The 23465-nt window shown below is 34.6% G+C and overlaps 2 protein-coding genes and 1 long non-coding RNA gene across 10 annotated transcripts; 2 read left to right on the forward strand and 1 right to left on the reverse strand.

Annotated features, from left to right (window-relative positions):
• The first annotated feature begins 6741 nt into the window (after positions 1-6741).
• LOC139780193 (probable ATP-dependent RNA helicase DHX37) lies at positions 6742-8609 on the forward strand. Of its 7 annotated transcripts, none has more exons than XM_071718726.1 (5): positions 6742-7117; positions 7194-7395; positions 7459-7670; positions 7750-7832; positions 7909-8230. In XM_071718726.1, exons 3-4 carry the CDS (start codon positions 7468-7470, stop codon positions 7829-7831), a joined length of 285 nt encoding a protein of 94 aa, XP_071574827.1. In that variant the 5' UTR covers positions 6742-7117; positions 7194-7395; positions 7459-7467; the 3' UTR covers position 7832; positions 7909-8230. The 7 variants fall into 7 exon arrangements, 1 of the variants encoding a protein (XP_071574827.1); XR_011720163.1 differs by lacking the exon at positions 7909-8230 and adding an exon at positions 8501-8609 and having other exon boundaries at positions 6750-7122; positions 7750-7847; XR_011720165.1 differs by lacking the exon at positions 7909-8230 and adding an exon at positions 8516-8609 and having other exon boundaries at positions 6750-7117; positions 7750-7847.
• A 1624-nt stretch (positions 8610-10233) lies between these two features.
• LOC139780184 (uncharacterized) lies at positions 10234-11981 on the forward strand. Its single transcript, XR_011720156.1, has 4 exons — positions 10234-10526; positions 10638-10884; positions 10966-11577; positions 11699-11981. It is a non-coding gene; the product is annotated as an uncharacterized lncRNA (long non-coding RNA).
• Positions 11982-15521: 3540 nt separating this feature from the next.
• Polr3f (RNA polymerase III subunit F) lies at positions 15522-18822 on the reverse strand. 2 transcript variants are annotated; one of them, XM_071718719.1, is made up of 4 exons: positions 18358-18801; positions 16354-16966; positions 16111-16272; positions 15522-15704 (listed from the first exon to the last, which is right to left on the reverse strand). In XM_071718719.1, the coding sequence occupies exons 1-4, from the start codon at positions 18423-18425 to the stop codon at positions 15630-15632; spliced, it is 918 nt and encodes a 305-aa protein (XP_071574820.1). In that variant the 5' UTR covers positions 18426-18801; the 3' UTR covers positions 15522-15629. The 2 variants fall into 2 exon arrangements, with proteins under 2 accessions (XP_071574820.1, XP_071574821.1); XM_071718720.1 differs by lacking the exon at positions 15522-15704 and having other exon boundaries at positions 16098-16226; positions 18358-18822.
• Between the last annotated feature and the right edge of the window lie 4643 nt (positions 18823-23465).

Genomic DNA, 23465 nt, shown 5'->3' on the forward strand with positions numbered 1-23465 from the left:
CGGTTAACACCAAAAGTTGAGTGTATTTTTCCATAAGGGTTTAGTTTGATTAAGTATATAAAAAATGTCTCTATTTTTATTCTTTTCAGCTAGCAAATTGTATTCTTGGTTTTTATGGTGATTAATATTTTGTGCAACTGCATCAATCTTTTTGTTGCTAGCGATTAATATTTGTTTTTATGTATTCGATTACTGCGCAAGTGTTGCGCATTTCGTTAATTTTATCAGAAGTTTACTTATCTTCTTTTTGTACTACTGGATTTAAAGCAAACCAATATAAACACAATAATTGTAATTTATAAACGTTTTTTTTTATCTTATAACTCATTCTCTGTTGATACCATATTCTCTAATCCCATTATTATCCTAATTAGCAGACAATGTTTTTTAAACGTTTGAAAAATATTTGAAAATCAATTTTAAACACATATTACAAAACGTTTGAAAAACATTGCCTGTTGATTGAAACCGCAAAATTTCGGCAAGCTACAACAGGGGCTGGATTTTTGAATTTATTCGCAAGAGGAAGGTATGCGCAAATTCTACTCTTACAGAAAAGTTGCAAGTTGATCGCATGGCTTTTAGTTAATTAACTTGCAACTTTTTTATAAGAGCAGAATTTCCGCATACGTTTTTCTTGCGAATAAATTCAAGGATCCAGCCCCAGGTGCGCGCGCGCTGTGCCTTAAAAGCCTCATTAAGAACATATAAAGATCTTATTTGAATTTAATTAAATTTAAATTAGATTTAGAACTTATTAAGAACATATAAAGGTCTTATTTGAATTCAACATATTAAGAACATATAAAAGTTTTATTTGAATTTAATGAAATTTGAATAAAATGTACAATTTATTAATTTCATATATGGTTTCAATAAGATTAATATTTAAATTGAATATATTAGCTAATTAAATCCTTATCAAGCCAAATTAAATACGAATATTTTGATGATGAAATGATACTGTAAGAAGTACGTATATATACTTTGTATACTACGAAACATACGTACGAGTATACACGTCAATTAAGAATATATGACATGTATTCATATGTTCGAGATTTTTAATCGAAATGTATATCGGCATTTCTTCTTATATTCTTAATTAAGTTTTATATATAGAACAAATATGAGCCATATTAATGCAGTTATTCAGCATTAATTTAAATCAAATAAAATTTAAATGGAGATTTTATTAAGGTCCATATAAAGTTCATATTTAACTGTTTTCCGCGGGTAATAAAGCGAGTGATTACATTGGTTGCGCAGAATTGCAGCAAATAACATAAGTCACAAATTACACAATTCAATCAAATGTAGATAAACTCAAATTAATATGAAGAATACAAGCTCAATCATAGAAATACACAAGAAATTAAACACATGAATTAGTTCCAAAAATAATGAAATACAGTTAAAGTCAGTAAGGGCCTGAGCAGAATAGCTGACTTATAATTTTAAGACAGTGTTTTATGCTTTAAATCTTTATTTTTAGCAACGCACAATACTGTCTTGTTTCTCAAGTCTTACAATGTTGGCACTTTGTACACTCGTTTAAGACTTGAGACACAAGACAGTATTGTGCGTTGCTAAAAACAAAGATTTAAAGCATAAAACACTGTCTTGAAATTATAAGTCAGCTATTCTGCTCAGACACTAATGATTGAAGTTTAGTTAATCCTGTTAAATCTGGTATATTCCTTTAGTTAATGAAATTCCTTGATGAAGAACATAAAATTAATTCTCCATTGTTATATCTAAGAATGAGCCGAAATGATATTTCAGCTGAATCAAGTAGTGCCTTTTATTATTTCTCCATAAACTTGTAAAGTTATGATTGTATAATTTACTTCAACCATCCTTGACTAATATTTACTTAAAATAAAGTATCGGTTGAATTCGCAATCTAAATCTAATATACGCAGAATAATATACAATAACTCAAGCGATGATAAGGACAATCAAAAGAACGAATTGAGTATAGTCAACTTATATAGTGAATTTAGACCAAGATTTATAAACGGATTATCAAGAATAAAGGCGATGTTTACTTTAAACAAGCTTTTCAAGAATCACGTATCACGATTCAACAACGCAATGTATCACGATTCGAACATATCATATATCACGTTCTGAGCACGCAATGTATAAAGCTTCGACAACGACATGTAATATGAGACCATACGAAATATAATCTTCGGATATTTAGATGGTAATCTAAAAAATTCTCCGCATTTCTAGGAGATGGGATGAAATCAATCGGTTTCGCTTTTACTTTTATGTCCAAAAAGATGGAAAATCTTAGCTATCGCTAATATATCAAGTGAGACTCTCTGTAACGTAATAGCCGGTAGTTAGGCTTAGCAGCCTCTAATGCAATGTAAACTCGTGTGCACTTCAAAAAGAATGATGTAAGTTTACCTTGTAATTAGCCAAAATCGGCTTGTTCCAGAATAGAGTTTCTAGAATATTCTCAGCAATGTAAAACCATCCTTTATAGGAATGACGCCATGTGTTCTCAAAATGTCTCCTCGTCCTTCCAGAAAGATCTGGCAAAAGGAATAATGTCGGCTCTCGACAAGACGGATAAAACGTCCTTCGTAACAGTATAGCCGTTCTCAGTAGCAGAATAATCAGGAAATGGTCCTGGGTCCCTTTATACCTTGCCAACTATGAAGGATAATTGACGGCGCCTTCGACAGTCTTCAGTTAGATCAATCGCTTCTCGAATCCTCTCAAATATTACGTGCACGGGAAAAAATTTTAAGTTAAAATCACCTGAAACTGCCAGGCCAAAACAGCCTTGGTCTTGTCAAGCTGGTGCGGCCCGACGGTAAAGTAATTTTTACGGCGCTCTTCAGTTGTCGTTGTTTACTATTTCGGTTGTTTTAACCAAACAGCTATCCTGCCGAAATTAAAGATTTATCAATCATATTTAGTTTACATAATCTATATATCTTTCTGTCATCTGTCAGTCGTGTGTGTGTGTGTATACACACACAGAAGAAATATACAGTGAGAGTTATAGGCCTCTATGACTGGTCTCTCAGGCAAGCGCGGCTTGTTCGCTGTACCGTACAAACTGCTTGACACTCCCAGGCTAAAACTGCCTGAGTGCCGAAGCTTCTGTAACTTCACCCGCCGGCTTAACAGAGTCAGGTCATAATAGCCGTGGCCATTGGCTGTAGAGACTTAAAATTTTTTCCCGTGTGCGTATCTACGCATTCCAAAACATGCTCACTGGTTGAGCGACCGGCAGAGAGTGACGATAGTGACGATCCGCTCGTCGTTGCACGCGCAGTAATATCATGGAGCGCCGACGCGCCGTCACGCGCCTGCGTCGCGCAGGAAGATGCGTCGCGCCGAAACATAGAAAGGCGCCAACGCGCTTTCATTGTACTAGTAGACTTATGGTAACAGTAGCAACACTGTTTGATCGATAGTGCGTTTACGGGAGGTCGATAACAATACGAACTGAGTTATTGATTTCGCTCTTAATTCTGTTTTACCAAGTTAGCTCTGTCTGTCCCTACTCTATTTATCGATATTCTAAACAGTACTCATTGTGTTCTCCGCAATCGTGGTATACGGACGTGCTTCCTAACACGCTCTACGTACATTATTTAATTTTATACCATTTCAATTTTATATCTTACATTTTTATACCATATTTTACTGACAACGCACAAATCATGTAAGTTACTTAGATACTCTAATTTTATATTTCCTTTGTTTTATTTAAGCCATTATAATATAAAAAGGAAATTCTTTTTCTGCCTCTTATAGTCTTCAGTTTCTGATTTGCGGGTACAGTGTCATGAATTGCCTGATGAATGTATTTGTAAGAGCTTTATTCACCTGAAGAGGGTCCGAATTTGGACCAAAACGTCGTTTTATCTATTAATAAATTTGCCAGTTATGGTCAAGAAAGTTTGTTGATATTATTTTATTAAATAAACAATACACATGGCTAACGTTTCGACTGTACTTAGTCTTCTTCGGAACGAATTACTACGAAAGAAGAAGATAAATATCAAAAAACATGATAATGTTCAAGTTAACATACTAAAACATTAAACATTAGTCTAAGACTAAAACATTAAACAATCTCCTAATAATATAAACAAAATAAACAATAATCTAATTGAATCACAAATATAAAAACGCCGCAATAATCGAATGAAACTATGACAAAATTTTATATTTATATTGAGAAGTGGTAAAATCTCTTCCGTTAGGAAGAGAATGTAAAAAATTATTAACGGAGGTATTCTGATTTAAAAGATCTTTAAAATAGATATTTATACTCCTCGATTTGTTCAGACTCTGTCACTTTAGTCGCCCTAGGCACGTTTTCATCTATTGACAAATCTTCCACGCTACCAGTCGGAGATTGCGCTAAATCGATGCTTTTCTCTTCGTCACGTGCAAGATTATTCGAAAAATAATCAAGGCTTGGAAATTAAAATGTATTTTAAAATAGCAAAAAAAACAAGTACCTTGATTTTCTGAGATAGACAGCTTGCTTAATGAAGGGGTGATAGATTGCTTAATGGAAGATTCGGATTCATCCGCGATTTTCTGATCAGCCGTATCTTCCTTCTCCACACTTTTACTTTCCGCTGAAGCTGCAACTTTATTCTCCACATCGATATTTTCTGGCGTGCTATTCGCCTCGATCGTTTTTATCTCGCTCTTAATGTCTCCATTGCTTCCATCTTTATCAATTCCCTGTTTCTTATCAGCCTCCTGATTATCTGTCACTTTGATACAGTCGTTTCCATCTTTAGTATCTTCTTTGTTAACATTAATTTTACTCTCACTCTTCTCGTCCTTGTTTTTATCAACACTTGCATGATTCAACGATCCCTGCATGTCAACTATATTGCCGACCGGTGAAACAGGTGTGGTGGCCAAGTGATTGGCTCGTATTTTGTCAACTGCACTTGAAATATTCGATTTCTTCTCGTCAATGTCTTCCGTAGTAGATTTGGATTTTTGCTTCGTATAACTTTTGTGTTTTCTATTCTTGCTACGAGTATTTTCAATGCTGTTTGTCGTCATTTTCTGTAAAAAAAATTATGTTGCTTCATGTACAGAACGTTGTTTGTATGTAGATACTTTAAATCGCATATTACAAAACTTACTTTCATATTCGGCAAGACTCTGTGGTATCTTCGACAAATTGAGGTAGCCTAGTGAACAAATGTGAACCATATCCCTCAGGCAATGCTCCGCCGTTTTTCTAATATAATTATTGGTATGCATTTAAATATTAAATTTAAATATTATTATGCTAAAGTAAAGGTTTTTAATGTAAGACTTTTTTAGATAGAAAAGCATATGTATAGAACGGTGATTCCTATACATTACATTTACGAATTTTAGTTTTTATGTTTATAAATATTTATTTAATTAATTAATTTTATGTTTAATTTTAACGGTACGGAAACTACGGAAGTACATGATCATACGCGATTTTATGTTTAATAAAATTTATTTATTAATTTGCAATTTTTTTGTAAATATAATTGCAATATTTATAAATATAACAATTAAAACTCGTAAATATAAACATAAATGTAACATAGCGCATCGTCGATTTGCCAACTCGAGACTCAGCACTCGGCGAGACACGAGAGGCGATACCCGAAATGCGTGGCCTCATGGTATAGCGGATAGCCGGCGCGTGCTAAGCGGCAACGCCGCGCCGGCAACGTCAGCTCAAGAGAGAAGGAGACAGCAGATCATATGTCTGCCCTTCTCTCCCCGCGCGAAGCTTGCCGAGTGCCGAGCGTACACGGACAGAGGAGGGGCTTGCGCGACCAGAATATCCCCTCCATCTGAGTAGTTCGGACACGAACCATAGCACGGATACGAACCCATGTATCGTTACCCGAGTTCTCTCTGATCGTTACCGAGCGTAACGCCGTAGTTGACGTCCACTTTCTCAGAGGGCAGATTAGGACAGGCGTCCCCCGAAGCGGGATGGCCGCTCTCAGGTTTCTCTCTGGTTACATGAAACTTTTCCATGTTTCCGCTCTAGGCAAAAAGTTACATGATCGCTATCTTGCGCACAAAGAGCACGTTGACGCGTTTCGCATGGCGGAAATCGATGCGGTGGCCAATCAGTTCTCACCTTTCTGTAACTAGCGGGAGATTATTGGCCACGCATCACCTCTATGAAGCTAACCGACAGAAATTATTAAATTTGATTATTTTTAATTTTTCTAAGTGTATTTCGTTTGTAAATCGTTTGTGATTGATTGTGGGTTAGTTCTTAACGTTTGTATGTATTGTACATATGTACATACATCGACGCGCTCTTTGATGACTAAAATAAAATTATTAATTACAAAAAAACTAATTGGTTACAAACATTAAGAACTGACGTTAAGTACGGCCGTACGTTCCCGAATCGAGCAACGCGATTGGTCGAAACTTTACTGTTACTGTTACGAAAAAGTGTGTGTGCAGGCCCTAACGCTCGCGTAAACGTAGTAAAAGTTTTATGGCTCGTCTACAATAGCCGCAACAGTATGCAGTAAGACGTAAGCTGTAAGCTGTTGACTAATGGGATTTTTACAATTCAAGAATAATCGATTGTGGTTGGTCAATAGTTTACTGCTCACGTCTTACTGCATACTTTTACTGCTATTGTAGACGAGCCATTAGTCATGATCGTAAGGCCGTAAAGCCCCCCTAAGAGCACAGTTGACGGAAAGTCGACGGCAAGTCGACTTTTATAAGTCGACTTCTAGTCGACTTCTAAAAATGGCGGAAAGTCGACTAAAAGTCGACTTCTAAATAGTCGACTTCTAAAAATGGCGGAAAGTCGACTAAAAATCGACTTCTAAATAGTCGACTTATAAAAAGACGAAAACAGGTCAAGCGGCGCGTCATGCATCATCAATATGGCGGCGAATCTCGAGGAGGCTGGAGGACCAGAGTGGACCAGAGTTTACGCGAGTGCGAGGAATACGTGCCGCGAGACAGGACACGATAAGACGCCAGATAGTTTTTGCAGGTATGGCGGATCAAGTCGCGAGAAAGGTTTTGCCCGACGAGGTAAAAGAGGATCAGGATAAGGCCAAGTGGAAACATGCTTACAGGTTAGGTATGGTGTGTTATTAATTATCATCGATAATTAAGACCTATTGAATGCGACCTCTCCATTCTGTATCATCTTTCAGAACACCAGAAATGAAGGAACCTGTGTTCATGCATTCTTCGTGCGTTCTACGGAAAATCAGTCCGGAATAGGTGGTTTATAAAGAGGTGTACGAAACGAATAAGATGTACATGCGAGGTGTCACGGTGATAGAACCCGAATGATTGCCGAAATTCGCCCATGCTATGCCATCTTAGTGAACCATTGGTTGATCCACCGCCAAGGTATTTTTATCACAATTGTTGCTTTATAATGTTTTTCCTACTTATTTATAAAGATATTTATAGATATAATCAATGAACCGGGAGGATCATTTGCCGCGTGTCTGGTACATTCGGAAAGGCCGAATGGGCACTACCATCGATGGATATAGAGCATCCGTGGACGGTGTCAAGTGGTTAGCGTATTTCTTCTTGGAGGGTCAAGTGTGCCCTAAGCTGAAACGATTTGTCCTGTCGCTGCTGACGACACCTGGGAGCATCACCAAGTCATGGGCCAGGTAAATCGTTATTCTATCTCCTTTCGATTTCACGTTGATTCATCGAATAGATTACATCAATTCAATACGATTTTTTCAGGTTGATACCACGCACTCAAGCAATAGTACAAACGCTGCAGTCGCAGGGAGTCGTGTCCAAACACAAACTGCTAGAAATCTGAGGTTCGGATAAAAAATGTGAGATTTTAATTTATAAAATAATATTTAGATATTATCATAGACTTCTATACAATACTAGACCGCTGACAGACATCTCGGCCGTGATGCTTGCCGCCATGTTGATTTTAGTCAAGATATGCTATACTACTATTCTATACAAGTGGTTTTATACAAGATTTCTATACAATAGTTTGGCATATACAAAATGTCCAAAAGAAAGGGTTTAATACTACAGGAGTAGTGGTTCGATTTCGGCATCCAAGTACGCTACACGTCGAAGGCATGACTTACAAACTTATTGATAACATGTACCAATATTTAACACAAAAACATTCGCCTGCTTCGTTATGTACTGTAATAACGAATGCAGATAAACGCACATCATGAGCAACTGAACACCCGATAGTGACTTATTGTTAATTCAATATGGCCGCACCCTTCACTAACACTTGCACCTTGCACTCGCATCAGCTTTTCGGCAGTGCGTCCATAGATGTTAGTGGTCTAGTATAAAAGTCTGTGGATATTATATATTTATAATAATATATATATATATATATATATATAATATTATTATATATTTACAACATTATGATAATAATATGATATATATTTATATAGCTAATTTTGCATATTGTTTCGCGATTAACGCTGGAATGTTTTAATTTTAGTTCTGTTATTGTCAGCTTACCAGAAGTGGCTGCCGGAATCCGCGCACGCAGAAGTGGCACAGATATGGCCGCCTTTGTAATTAAGAATAAAACATTAGGATTGTAATTATACAGTTTTTTAGATAATTAAATTATTTTATATATGAAAAAAAATCGAAATGCATCAGTTTTAGCCCTCCAGCAAGGGGTCGATTGTGTATCTTGAAATAATGAGGTAAAAATTACAAAAGTGAGAAAATTCATTAGCGTATCTACGATTTTATTTATCAAAATCTAATAAAATCTGTTAACTTTTGTTATTTTTACCTCGTTTCAAGATACACAATCGACCTCCAGACGTACGCGGCGGTTTATTTTATCGACTTTAAAAGTTGGCGGGAAGTCGACTTTTCGTCATGACGGGAAGTCGATTTTTCATCATGACGGGAAGTCGACTTTAAGTCGGTGGTTTTTGCGACATTCGCCGACTTCAAGTCGACTTCAAGTCGACTTTCGTCCTTAAAAATGTCGACTTCTCTGCCAAGTCAGTTTCGGTAAAAGTCGACTTCAAGTCGACTTAAAGTCGACTTTTTGCTCTTAGGGCCGTATCAGACTACGGATTGGGATTGAGATTGGATTGAAATTTAATCAATCAGAATAAAGAAAACTGATCTCAGGTTTAGTAAACTTTGCTCTGATCTTTGCTTCAACTTTGCTCTTTGGTCAAATTCCAATCCAATCTCAATCCCAATCCGTAGTCTGATACAGGCTTAAGAAAATAGACCAATCACAGTCGATTATTCTCCTTGAGCTCGAAGAATAATCGAGTGTGATTGGTCTATTTTCTTACGGCCTTATGATTATGACTAAAACTTTGTTACGTGCAATGGCCTTAAGTTACACCATTGCCACTGAATATAATCATAGTGCATAGTATAACCAGCATGTTCACTCAACCCTTTTTTGTGGTTTGCGCCGATCCGTACTGCGCATCATTATTTCGGGCGGAACCAATCAGAGGATTTTTGTATGTGTGGTAGTGTATAGTCGGTGTGAAGGCCGTGGCACATAGAAAAGGTTAGCGTTTGTAACTTCAATAGTATTCATTGACCGGTCCTATGAAAGCGTTGGAATAAAAGCGATTAAAGCGTTTAGTAAGGTCGGCTTTGACCGCACCCTACAGTCAGTGAAACTTAAGCAGTACAGAAATCAATGGTATGGATTCGCTACCGCTTAGGACCGTGCCTTAAGTTCTTGATTGTGATTGGCTGATTTGCTTACTGCTTAAGTTTTTCTATGTGCCACGGCCTTGACGCCACAGACACTTAAGTGATTTTTGTATGTACATACATACAACATTAGATACACAAAAATTTTAGTACTCACACATTTTCTAAAAATTGTGCATATAATGTATGTTATAATTGAGTAGAAAATATTCATAATTAAATATATAGAAAATATTTATAATTTATAATAAAATTTTAATATCTTTTTAAATATAATATAAATTACTACAAATTAGTTTGTATACACTTTGATTTAAGGTGGCTCTAAAGTGACATCGTTAGTCAATAATACAACTCACATAAAACTTGATAAAATACATTATGATTTTTCCTAAACATCTTATCTAAATAAAAATGATTAATATTGATAATGTTCCCATTGATTTTTATAAGTAGTTTATAAATTTATAATAATTATAAAAGGTCGATTGATTAATGTTGTCTTGATCGCAAGACCCATCTTCTTTCGCGTCAGTGCGCAAGTACTGTGTAGATAGTGTAGATCTAGCAGCCGACTCGCTGTCTCCCCGCTGGCGTCTATAACCTCTTAGCGTGTCCATGCTTGTACATACTACATAGCAAGACAAAAGCCTCCAAGCAAAACAAAATGCCTCCAAAGTATCCTGCTCGTCGCACGAGAGGAAAAAGAAAAGGCCAATTTGCGAAAAAAAGTTGTTTTAGCTCGAGAAAATCTAATTGCATCAGTAGCTAAAACAAGAGCTCTGAAATCCCAAGCACTTGCTTCCTTGCAGGAAAATGTAAATACAAAATTATTCAGCTGATAATACATTGAAAGATGAATTCGAAATAGAAAAATATTGTGTTACTAATTTTTATATACTCTAATACAAATGTGATGTTTTTATTAGGGAAATCAAAATAATTTGGCTGCACATTCAAGGCGTATAGTTGAATTAGATACTTTGGCTTCACAGTTATGGTGCAAGAATTGTGATGTAGATTTATCTTTGAAAAATATTGTTAGAGAGAAACAACTAGGACTGGCCAGTGTATTTTATGTAAAGTGTATGCAATGTCAACGTATTCACTCAGTTCATACCAACGATTATAATAAGAAAGACAGAACATATGAAGTCAACGCCAAATTAGGTTTTGGTAAGTCAATATATTACATATGTAATATGTTTAAAAATGCTAATAATTGTGAATAATTTAACTATTATTTATAAATTTTAGGACTTATTGATGGAGGTATTGGCGAGTCCCACATAAACACTGTGTTATCGTCTATTGATGTACCTATTGTGTCAGCACCAACTTTGAAAAAAATATAAGAGAAAAGTTGGCGTTGTTATAAAAGAAGTAGCAAAGGAATCTTGCATTGAAGCTATTCGGTTTGAGAAAAAATTAACCTTAGAAAACGAGCCAGAACAAAATCCGTAAGATCTCTAAATTTAAAAATCTATTTGAAATCAATTTTACATTATAATTAATTCAATCTTCTATAGTATAAGTATCTTCTATACAAATATACTTATACGTATACTTGTAAGTATATACCGTATATTTATATTTATATTTAAATTGTACATATGTGATTTCTATTTACAATTATTTACTTGCCTTTATTTGAATAAAAAAAATTCAATGTTTTATACAACACGTGTTTCCAGCTTATTAAAATTTCCTTGTCAAAAATCTCCTTGTAAAAAATTTCCCTATTTATCAAAAGTAGAACAAATAAACTCAAAGGACAGACTGATAATAAAAAAATAACATATTTGAAATTAGCATACGATAGTGGTTGGCAGAAGCGTGGAAATGGACGTTCCTACAATAGTTTGAGCGGTAAGATAATTTTATATCGAAAGATTAAAAAAAACTTCTCTCAGTAATTTTCAGTACGTCTTACAAATACTTATGCAGAGCCTGATTCTGCTTATATACATATATATATATATATATATAGGGGAGACCGGGGCTAAAACGTCAACGGGGTTGAAGCGTCAAATCAAATATCTCGGAACCTGTATATTGTGCGAACTCGCTATTAACATTGTAAACGCTGCTTATGGTACCCATGTGACCAACGGAGTTTCGGCAGGTTACCTGCCGTATTATGATTTTTATGAGGGCAAACGTGTTTTCGGAAGGTGAAAGTTACATTTTCTGCGCGTGGAAATTTTGTAATATCTGCAATAATATTTGCTCTCCAAATCTCGAGGTACGTGATTATAAAGAGTAATGCATGCTGAACACGAATCCAGTGTAGTTTTTTCATTATCGTTGATGTCTAATATTTCGTGGGCGATCAAACCTGAAACTTGTGTTTGGGGCTAATCGGTCAGTAAGCAGTCCGGATGCATTTCTAAGGCATTTCCGGGCATTTCCAGGCTCACTGCATATGGAATATGGATGAGACGGGAATTACAACCGTTCAGACACCGAATAGAGTCATCGGACGTCGAGGAGTGAAACAAGTCGGGCGAGTGACTTTTGCGGAAAGAGGAATCCTCGTAACTATTTTTTAATAATGTTTCGCATAAAAATTTTAAATAAATTTTTATATTTTTCTCTTAAAAAACAATTATTAAAATGTATCCTATCATTTTTCAGGATTAGATGTACGTATATGTATTGAAAATGCAGTGTGACGTTTAAACCCCGGCATTTTTGAGATTTCAATTTTTCCACCGTTGTCGTTTTTGCTCTATACCGGTTAAACAAAGCGACGTAGACAAAAATTTCTTATATAAATTTTGTAGCTAAAGGTTCACTCTTTACAGTGGTATACCACATTTAACTAAAATTATTTATTTTGTTGTTAAAAATCGGCACCGAAAAAAAAACTGACGTTTTAGCCCCGGTCTCCCCTATATATATATATATATATATATATATATATAATGAAAATTCTAGGACACGGCACTGCAATTGGATATTATTCCGGAAAAGTTATTTCTTTTGCTGTTTGGTGCAAAGATTGTCGTTTATGTAAACTCGGCCACCCTCACAGTGATCATGATTGTAGGCTAAATTATAAAGAATTTGCAAAGTCAATGGAAGCTCATATGGCAGTGGAAATATTTACCAACAACCCACTGTTTATGCAAGAGAATGTTGCCGTTAAGACATTGATAGGAGATGAGGATAGCTGTACGATTGCTTCAGTTAGAAGAGCAGCTTCCTTTGAGGTGGAAAAATGGTCAGATTACAATCATATAAAAAAAAGTTTCACGAGTAGTCTGTATACAATGAAATTGTCCCCAGTCCTTATCGATTACTTCGGTAAAAATTTTGCGATTGCCATAAAACGAAATAAGGGAGATGCCGTGAAGGTTGAACAATCTTTGCGAGCAGTCGTACCTCATGCATACGGTGATCACACTCTATGCGGTGATTGATGTGAGGGTACTGTTAATGAAGATTATGTTCATAAGAATCTCCCACAAGGTAAACCTTTAACAGATCCTGATTTGAAAATTCGACTAAACAAAGTGATTTGTCGTTATGCTGCGAGCTCTGAAAAAATAGCTCAGTGTGGTTCAACTCAATCGAACGAATCACTCAACCAAATAATAGCCTCTAAAAACCCAAAGTCAAGGCATTACGCAGGATCTGAATCACTGTGTTTCCGGGTAAGTGCAGCTATCTGCCAAAAAAATATTGGCTGCCAATATTCTACTTTGGTTTTCGAAAAAATGGGATATCTGCAAAGCGACAAAAGTATTGCGACGAGAAAACAAAAGGATGTACTCCGTCAGATAAAATCCAATCATAACAATAAAATTTCGACCAAAACACGGAGGCAGGTTTTAAAGAAAGTACGAGCATAAAAAAATGCAGCTTGCAATAGGAGAGAGGGTATCACCTACGAAAGCGGCTTTGCTCTCAATGAAGTCTCGAATTTTATCCCTCATCCTAAAGTTTCTACACAAGAAAAAGTTGACCTGCAATCTTGTAAGGTTTTAATTTATGATTTAGAAACAACTGGTACTGCTCTCCAAGACGAAATCGTTCAAGTAAGTCCTGATATATTTCAGAAAAGCTTATTGCAATAAATGAAAATTTATATATTATTTTCTTTCTTAGATCGCAGTCGAAGCATTCACAGATACGCGTTCTTTTAACGCTTATATTATTCCATCCAAACCAATTTCAAAAACAGCATCACAGATCACAGGGCTTCGTGTTTTGCAAGGCGAACTGTATCTGTACGAAAATCGTGTAGAATCGGTATCCGGAAGAGTTGCTTGTCAACAATTTTTGGAGTATCTTCGAAGTTTTGAATGCCCCCTTATTCTAGTTGCTCATAACGGTTTCACGTACGCCTATTTTCTATTATAAGTTCTTTATTTTTAATTATGTAATTGCCTATAATACTTGAATTTTTTACGTAGATTTGACAATCCAAGAATAACAAGGTTTGATGCAACAATGCCAATTATACGATGAATTTAGTGGTATTGTAAAAGGATTTGCTGATTATTCTTTGAGAATTTTCCGCCAGATTCTTCCAGAAAGAAGAAAACAAAAAGGAAAATTCTCAGTCAACAGTTTATTGCATGATTACCTTCCCGAAGAAAATTCGCAGTCGCTTCATAATGCGATAGATGATGTTCGAGTTCTAAAAAAAATTAATTCATGAGATTATGAAGTCTGAGGCTGTAATTAAAAAATATGCAAAAAGTATTTCGGAAATCAACGCAGAGAAGGAGTTAAAAGCGAAAAAAACTACGAATAAGGCTTCTTTGCAACAATATAAAGATAAATTATCCAGTAGAATAATAAATAAGATGGCCGAAGCTGGCATCACTCAGCACGTTATGCAGCTTGCTTTTGAAAATAATGGAAAAGAAGGACTACGCGTGTTATTCTCTGAAAATGTTAATGGCAAACCAAGAATAACCAAAGATAAAAATATTTTAGAAAAAATTTACAGTCTATTTCCTAGCGATTAGTTTTATCTAATGTTCTTTAAATTTAAGTCCGCATTATCGACATTTTTTATTTTATAAATATTGATATTATTAGTTTGGATTTTCGTTCAATATTGATGTTATTAGTTTAGATTTCGTTCAATAATTATGAAATGTTTATTTTGTTGGAAATTGAAATTATATATTTTTTATAACATGTTTTTCGTTCAGTTCTCTGAATTGACAACTAAATAAAATATGTGAAAAAATTTTAATTTTTTAAATATAATATCCTTTTATCCCATAATAATAAAATTAATAATAATTTAATTACAATATTATGGCTAGAACTTTATATATTAATACTCTTTGTGACATGCAGTCTTTCGACCCGTTTGAATTTCGCGCATCAAACAGCTGCTCGTTCGCAGAGCAGCTGTTTGTTCGCAGGATAGACATTTTACTTCCGTGACACGCATGCATCATCACTTTCTCGATCAAATATTTCTTAAAAATCCATGGCAACACACAACCTTTCATATACCACTGGAAAGCTTGTGATTTCATCTTTCAGTGATCAGTTTTTTATTAACATCTCTAGTTTTTCTTAAAAGATATCATATCATTTCCGGTAAAAATTCAATAACCTCCCATAAGAGCTATGTTAAAAAGTGATTTTTTATATTGCTCGTTTGCAATAATTTACATGGCAACAAGGTCTCAAATTTTAAGAGATGGTTTATTATATGTTAAAGAACAACCTCCCAAAGTTTTATTTATGTGGCTAGTCTTTTAGTTTACTTTCGAACCACCTTAATATAAAAACAAATAATAAACACATACATGAGAAAATTTATTTATAAGATTTAGATGTATATTAAAATAAATCTATAAATTTATTTGCGATAAGAAGATATTTAAATACATTAAGAGAACTTAAATTAAATATATATTATTAATACTTGAATATTTTGGAAATATTTATTCTAGCCATTCTCTAATATATTGGCACTTGATAGGTGTAACAGGACCTTCGTCCCGACATTGTCTTCTCACCTAAAAAACAAGAAATATTGTTCAATGAAGTATTTTTAATGATTATAAAAAATTAAATTGCGCCCAAAAGAAAGGATGTTCATGCGATAATATAATAAAGTTTTTATGCAATGTCCAGTTAAACTTCTTATGCACTTTAAATTATTCCTCATATTGGTTTATTTGATCTATGTATATGAAAGTCCTTCTTAGTCAATGACCAAAAATAAATCAATGTTCATCGATGCGAAAAATGTATAAAGGTAACTGTATCATTGCACGAATATCCATGCTTTTAGATATTGATCTTAATTTAATTTTTTACAGCATATAGCCATAGAAAAATTAATTATTGGCTATTAAATTTATTTTATTTATTTTTCGTTAATTTTTATAATAAACGTGATGTATTTATAATGTATCTCACAGGACATAAACCACAAGGAGTTCTAATCAATCCAGGTGAATTCAGTAAAGGCTGAATCGCTCTATATAAATTACTTCCATCCCCTGCGAGTATCTGTTCAACCTTACCATCATAAACTAAAGTATTTAAAATCATTTCCATGTTAGTTACAGATAATTTCACCTATAATATAGATTTTCTTTAGTAACAAGTTTTTAATGATATAGAAAAAGGAAAAATGTTTTAATGCATAAAAAATACTACCTTGCTTATTCCTAAATCTGAAATAAATTTCCACACTTCCTTAGAAGAAGCGAATGTCATGTTTCTTGCAGCAATAGGTCCGGCGTTACAACTTTTCATTTTTTCCCTCTTTTGTTCCAAAAATCGATAGCATTGCTGATTCAACACATCAACAAATTCTGTTTCAAAGTCTTGATCTTGATACCAAGCACCACCTGTTACGGACTCATCTGGTTCCAAATTGTACAGCATATACACTTTTTTCTTACTCGCTGCTACAGGTTTAACAACTTTGATAAACTTTTTAGTTTCTAAGCTTTTTAAAATTTTTTGTAATTGAGTGTGCATCAAATTAGATTTAAATCTTATATCTCGAGTCCATATTCCCTTATTTCCCGCTTCTTCAATAATTCTATATACTATTTTTTCTTCATTATCAGCACATTTAGCAAGTTTTGTTGGGTCTTTCAAGCGATAAAACAATAAGCCTCCTTGTTTAAAAAGATCAAAGTATCCTTGAGACAGAAGCTTATTTATAATCTGAGCCCGTTGAACTGGTTGTAAATCAGGTATCTCGGTAGCTAAGTCTTTGTCTGAAATACCTTTAGGCCTCTCTCGTGCAAGAGCAATTATTCTGTAAGAAAAAAATAAGACGTAAATACATAATAAAATAAATGAAAAAATTAATAATAAAATATAATGTATGATGCAATCAAATCTAATTGTTTTCATTTTACTAACTTATAATCTTATATGTAACTTATCAACATAATAAAACAAATACTAAACAAGAGATACAATGTACCTATTTCATTATATTAGCCAAAGCCTATTGCAATGTTTCAAAATTATAACATAAATAAATTATTGGATTGATTCATAAATAATTTCCATTTTACTTAACAAACTGAATTTTTATATTTTGAAAACGTTACAATAATAAATATATTGTTATATATTCTCCATTATTAATTGTAAGTATAACTTGTTACCATTTAGACGGAAATTTTTTAGTTTCTTTCTTAAAGAATATTGGAAGTTTTGATGGAGTTTTGCACAAAAGTTTTTTACAAATTTGTTGAGCTCAGCATCGCATCGTTATTAAAATTTTTTCCATTTAATAAATTTTGAAATGACCTAAACAGATAGAAATTTGATGGTGCAAGGTCCAGAGAATAGTGAGATAAAACTGACCATAAAAGTTCTAGAATTTTTCTTGGATTATTCCATACACATGTGCTGTTGGACATGTCGTGTAGCAAAATCACAGCTGGTCAATATAAGTACTGATACTTCGTAAATGATACACTCTTAATTACTTGCTAGATGAAATAATTATATATATACCATGGATAATACTGATTTCTTAGGAGAGAGAGAGAGAGAGAGAGAGAGAGAGAGAGAGAGAGGGGAAGGGGGAGGGGGAGGGGAGGGGAAGGGAGAGAGCGAGAGAGATTCAGTAATTACCCAGTAACTCCAGTAAGCAAAATATTAGCAGCATGTGCACAGATTGGCAGCAAATTTGATCAAAATCTATATATCAAAACTATAATAGTCATATGTGTCCGTATTGCGCTCGTGTTCTATCGACAGTCTGCTGACAGGCAATGTGAGCAGATTGACAACTGAAACCGCGCAGACAGAGCCTGCTGACAAGCAACGTGAGCAGACTCTGTTACATTTCTGGCAACAGTTTAATAACATCATCTGATACAGCAACTTCTGAGTGAAATTTGTCGCCTTTCTCACATCAAAAATTTACTACAAGACCTGTTCAGAATCTGTCTGTGCAAGTTTAGCTATCTGGGTATCTATAGTGGAACTTATTTATGAATCAATTCAATAAATACACATAAATATACATAATGTTATTATTTGACATAAACATTTTAAATATCGCAAATTAATTAAAAGAAAGCATACAGCTTTAAAATTACATCATGATTTTGATTTTTTGTTTTCTTTTCTTCAATGCAAAATTATATATCTATTTCGAACACATAAACAGCTGATCTACATCCATACTTTTGCTCGATTGTTTCGGGCCCATCGTGTTTCGTGCTGGTACTTGCGTTTTGTTCTTCCACTTCCATCACATATAAAATAGTTTTTGCGCCGTATTATGCTGAAGATTGTTTTATCGTTGTTTTCTTAAATAAATTATATTCTTCTTCTTCTTCTTTGTAAATTTTATGGCATTTAATCCCCCTCGGGATCACTTAACGGCCAAGAACAAGTCGAAAATAATAAATACAAACTCGAAAGATTCAATTCAAACTCGGCGCTGATTGCATAAGCAATCTTCAAAAATTATTTAAGACGAAATAAATTGTATAATTCACATCAATTTAAATGCAAGTCTCGTCTATTCTTTTCCGAAGAACTTTCCAACTTCCTGAACTGGTGCACACTAGCCTAGTTTCAAGTTTCCAGTGTTTCCACCGAAGTAGAAAGAAACCTGAGAGAGGACCCACAAGCTCCCAGCCAGCGACCTCTACAGTAATGAAACTTACAATACATGAAAAAAATCTGCTTAATTTGCTCCTTCATAATATGCATTTTTCATAATTTGCTCCATTTTACTTTTTTTATAAATAAATGATAAAGTTAATAACAATGTAAACGTTAATATAAGCGAAAATCATTAAAATTTGTAGATTCGCAAGGTACAGAAAAATTGCTCCCTTTTTGTTTGAATTTGCTCCACCTTTACAAACTAATTATCTACAGTATTTATTAAGAAAAACGTAAATAATTGCTTTATGCAGTTTGGAGGTTATCAAGAAATTGTGCGCATGCGCAGTATTTAGCGCCTGCGCAACAGAAATCAAGCGCGCCATTTTTTAAATTATTCATTTTTCTTTAATTTGCTTTATACAGTTTGCGAGATATCAAAATTATCAATCCATTAGAATTTGTACATTCTCAAGGCACAGACAAATTGCTCCATTCTTGTTTCAATTTGCTCCACCTTTGAAAACTAATTATCTACAGTATTTATTAAGAAAAAAATTAAAAATTATTGTTTTATGCATTTTGCGGGATATCAATCATTAGAATTGTACATTCTCAAGGCACAGACAATTTGCTCCATTCTTGTTTCAATTTGCTCCACCTTTAAAAACTAATTATCTACAGCTATTGTAGATACGGACTTAGACTTTAGGTTTGTTCGCGTCGCATACTCCAATATACACCAGAGAGCACTTGGATCACGAGTAAAAGGTTGCGATTGGAGCAGATGAGTTTTTGGAGTGCGTTGGAGTGAGTAGGAGCATGGTGGGGCATGCGACGCGAACAAACCTTTTACATCTTAATTGAGATAGGACTATTCTTCTGGATCTACAAATTTAATCCAATCAGCCCAAAGCGCTTACTAAGCGCTATGACTTTTGCTGAACGCAGCCAATACTTTTGCGCATGGGCACAATTTCTTGACATCCCGCAAAATGCATAAAGCAATAATTTTTATTTATTTCTTAATAAATACTGTAGATAACTAGTTTTTAAAGGTGGAACAAATTGAAACAAGAATGGAGCAAATTGTCTGTGCCTTGAGAATGTACAAATTCTAATGGATTGATAATTTTGATATCTCGCAAACTGTATAAAGCAAATTAAAGAAAAATGAATAATTTAAAAAATGGCGCGCTCGATTTCTGTTGCGCAGGCGCTAAATACTGCGCATGCGCACAATTTCTTGATAACCTCCAAACTGCATAAAGCAATTATTTACGTTTTTCTTAATAAATACTGTAGATAATTAGTTTGTAAAGGTGGAGCAAATTCAAACGAAAAGGGAGCAATTTTTCTGTACCTTGCAAATCTACAAATTCTAATTATTTTCGCTTATATTAACGTTTACATTGTTATTAACTTTATCATTTATTTATAAAAAAAGTAAAATGGAGCAAATTATGAAAAATGTACATTATGAAGGAGCAAATTAAGCAGATTTTTTTCATGTATCGTAAGTTTCATTACTGTAGAGGTTGCTGGCTGGGAGCTTGTGGGTTGAGAGGACGCTGTGGCTACAGCCATGATGTAAGGGTGCAGTCCCATTACGCACGGATCGGAATGACGGATCGGATTTTTCACTAGAATTGAGCGGTCCGTTCCTGTTCCGTTGCGTAATAATTTCCTCTACCAGTCCCATGTAGCAAAAACGGATCGGAATGTCGCTTCGGTCGCAGGTAAATGTGCTTGATTCTTCGATTTTTCGTTATTTTGATTGAAGCAATAACATACATAATTTGTGCAATTATCTTGTCGATAATATTGTTGCGAGTACTCTGAAATACTGAATTGTAAGAGTGAAATATATTTTGTAACCAGATTCCGTTCCGTTTTTGCTACATGGGACTGGTAGAGGAAATTATTACGCAACGGAACAGGAACGGACCGCTCAATTCTAGTGAAAAATCCGATTCGTCATTCCGATCAGTGCGTAATGGGACTACACCCTAAGAAGACAGGGATGAGGGCTGCGTTTGAAAACTTTACTCGGGTGCACACCGCGTCATTCTATCTTTGTTATTTACTAAAAGTTGAACAAGGACAGAATGACGCTGGTGTGCACCCGAGTAAAGTTTTTGAGCCCAGGGTAGCGATCATGTAACTTTTCCCCTAGGACGGAACGTGAAAAGTGAAAAGTTTATCTCTTTCTATTCAACACTAAAGCCCGTATCAGACTACGGATTGGAATTGAGATTGGATTGAAATTTAATCAATCAGAACAGCGAAAACTGATCTCAAGTTTAGTAAACTTTGCTCTGATTGGTCAAATTTCAATCCAATCTCAATCCCAATCCGTAGTCTGATACGGGCATAAGGCCGGTATTCATAATCAGGGGCCCGATTCTCTAACGAGAAACGTATGCGCAAACTCTGCTCTAACAGAAAGGCTGCAAATTGATTGGCTATTGCACAGTTTTTAGCCAATAAGCTTGCAGCTTTTCTGTTAGAGCAGATTTTACGCATACGTTTGTCGTTAGAGAATCGGGCCCCAGATCTTATTTCAAGACCGTCTTAAGTAATATCTTAAGATGCTAATACGGCTCTGTGATTGGTTAATGGCAGCGTTCAGCAGACACAACTGTTGAGTGTCGTCTTAAGGCTGATTTATAGAGGCCGTAACCATTGATTTAAGCCGTAATCTTTAAGAAATTGACCAATCACAGTCGATTGTTCTTCTCACATTCGACTGTGATTGGTCAATTTCTTAAAGATTACGGCTTAAATCAACGGTTACGGCCTCTATAAATCAGCCTTTAAGGCCTTCACACATAAAATGCCGTAAGGACTTTTATGTATTTATGTAAGTATTAAGTATTTTCCCCTACTGGGGTTACGGACAGCACAATACTTGATTGGGATTGGTCGATTTTCTTACGCTTACGTTTTACGTCCTTACGCGATTTTATGTGTGAAGGCCTTTATCAACACGCTACGTTGATTTGTTGGGTCTAAAAGTAAGAGCCAATCACGTTCGATTGCTACTGAGCGGTTTGTTCTGCTGAACGCGCCCAATGACATCTTAAGATTGTACTTAAGATCTATAGATCTGTTGGCCATATTCCCAACTTTTGACCTCTCGTATCTTGAAAACTGGCCATTTTCGGACTTCGCGCACATTGAAACTTTTGATCAGCATCACATAAACTACCGATTCTCAAAGTTTTAGCCAATTCGACAGAACGGCTTTTTCCTATGGTTTTGTGCGGGGTCCTTTTATATTGCACTGATTATTATTGCACAAAATAAATCATTTTATCCATGCACATATATCCACTTATTTATTTAAATTAATTTTGTCCTACCGGTCTTAAGGGTCGGCAGGAGACCCAGGCAAACTCAAGTGCACTCAGGTGCACTTTATGCACTAAGTGCACGTTAAACTGCACTTTAACTCCGTATTTTATTTATTATAAATTTTTAAGAGCAAAAATGCAAAATCGGGCTTTGTAGCGGACTGCATTATTATATAAAAAGTATATTAAAAAAAATTTACGAATTTATGTAACTTATTTTATGAGAAATCTTGTTATTACGAATTACGGATTCGTAATAACAAGATTTCTCATAAAATAAGTTACATAGATTCGTGAATTTTTTTTTATATACTCTTTATATAATAATGCAGTCCGCTACAGAGCCCGATTTTGCATTTTTGCTCTTAAAAATTTATAATAAATAAAATACGGACTCGCAGCCACTCGCAGCTAACCCAACCCGACAGAGGTCACCACCGTGTCTCCTGCCGACCCTTAATCTATTTGTCATCGGACAAATCTGAGCTTAGAAAACTTTCAACAGTTGCAAAATAAACGTTCTGCTGAACGTGGCCATTGAAAGAACATTTATACGTGTATTCCGTTTTGAAGAACTTCCTGAACTGATGCACATCAGTAATGTAATTAAGTTGGAGTGAAACAAGTATATTTTTTGTTTTATTTTAACTTATTGCACGAATGTGCACCAGTTCAGGAATTTCTTCGAAAAAGAATAGATGTCATAGATGGTATATGCATAAAGCTTCTAGAACATTCTCACGCATATCTCAAAGACGTCATAAACACGTTCAAAAGACGTGAAAAGTAGGAATTTTAAATGTCTTTATCTAAAATGTCTTTACCATTAAAACAAAACGTTTCTATAATAGTTTTTAAACGTTATTTTATCGGAAAAGAAACGTTCCATATCGAACGTTTTTCGAATGGACATTTTGACTCATGAGAAACGTTTCTAGAAATCGGTTATAAAACGTTTCGGAAAAACGCTTATAAAACATTTCTGAAACGTGTATGTGCTACCAGCTGGGATATCTATACTAATATATAAAATCCTTACGGGTGGTGTATGTTTGAACGTTAATAACTTAAAAACTATTGCACCGAATTTTTACCACAAGTATATGAAATAGGGGTAGAATTTTCCGGGGAGTGCTATAGGGTGTGTAGTTTTTCGTTATCTATTTTCTAGAAACCGATTTCTTTAATTTTTTTAATATTTAAAAAATAAAGAATTAAAAAAATCGGTTTCCAGAAAATAGATAACGAAAAACTATACACCCTATAGCACTCTCCGAAAAATTCTACCCCTATTTCATATACTTGTGGCAAAAATTCGATCCA

Source organism: Temnothorax nylanderi, unplaced genomic scaffold, assembly GCF_030848795.1.
Source record: "Temnothorax nylanderi isolate EJ_2023f unplaced genomic scaffold, tnyl_v1.0 TNYL_tig0266_pilon, whole genome shotgun sequence".
NCBI lineage: Eukaryota > Metazoa > Arthropoda > Insecta > Hymenoptera > Formicidae > Temnothorax > Temnothorax nylanderi.

What these genes read in the sequence shown, in the direction of transcription:
- LOC139780193 (XM_071718726.1), top strand. Translation starts at nt 7,468, where the DNA reads ATGAACCGGGAGGATCATTTGCCGCGTGTCTGGTACATTCGGAAAGGC. An exon ending in ATCACCAAGTCATGGGCCAG is followed by an intron (nt 7,671 to 7,749) that starts GTAAATCGTTAT and finishes CGATTTTTTCAG; the next exon opens with GTTGATACCACGCACTCAAG.
- Polr3f (XM_071718719.1), bottom strand. Translation starts at nt 18,425, where the DNA reads ATGGAAGTGGAAGAACAAAACGCAAGTACCAGCACGAAACACGATGGG. An exon ending in CCCGAAACAATCGAGCAAAA is followed by an intron (nt 16,967 to 18,357) that starts GTATGGATGTAG and finishes TTTTTCTTACAG; the next exon opens with AATAATTGCTCTTGCACGAG. An exon ending in CTCCTTGTGGTTTATGTCCT is followed by an intron (nt 15,705 to 16,110) that starts GTGAGATACATT and finishes CTTGTTTTTTAG; the next exon opens with GTGAGAAGACAATGTCGGGA.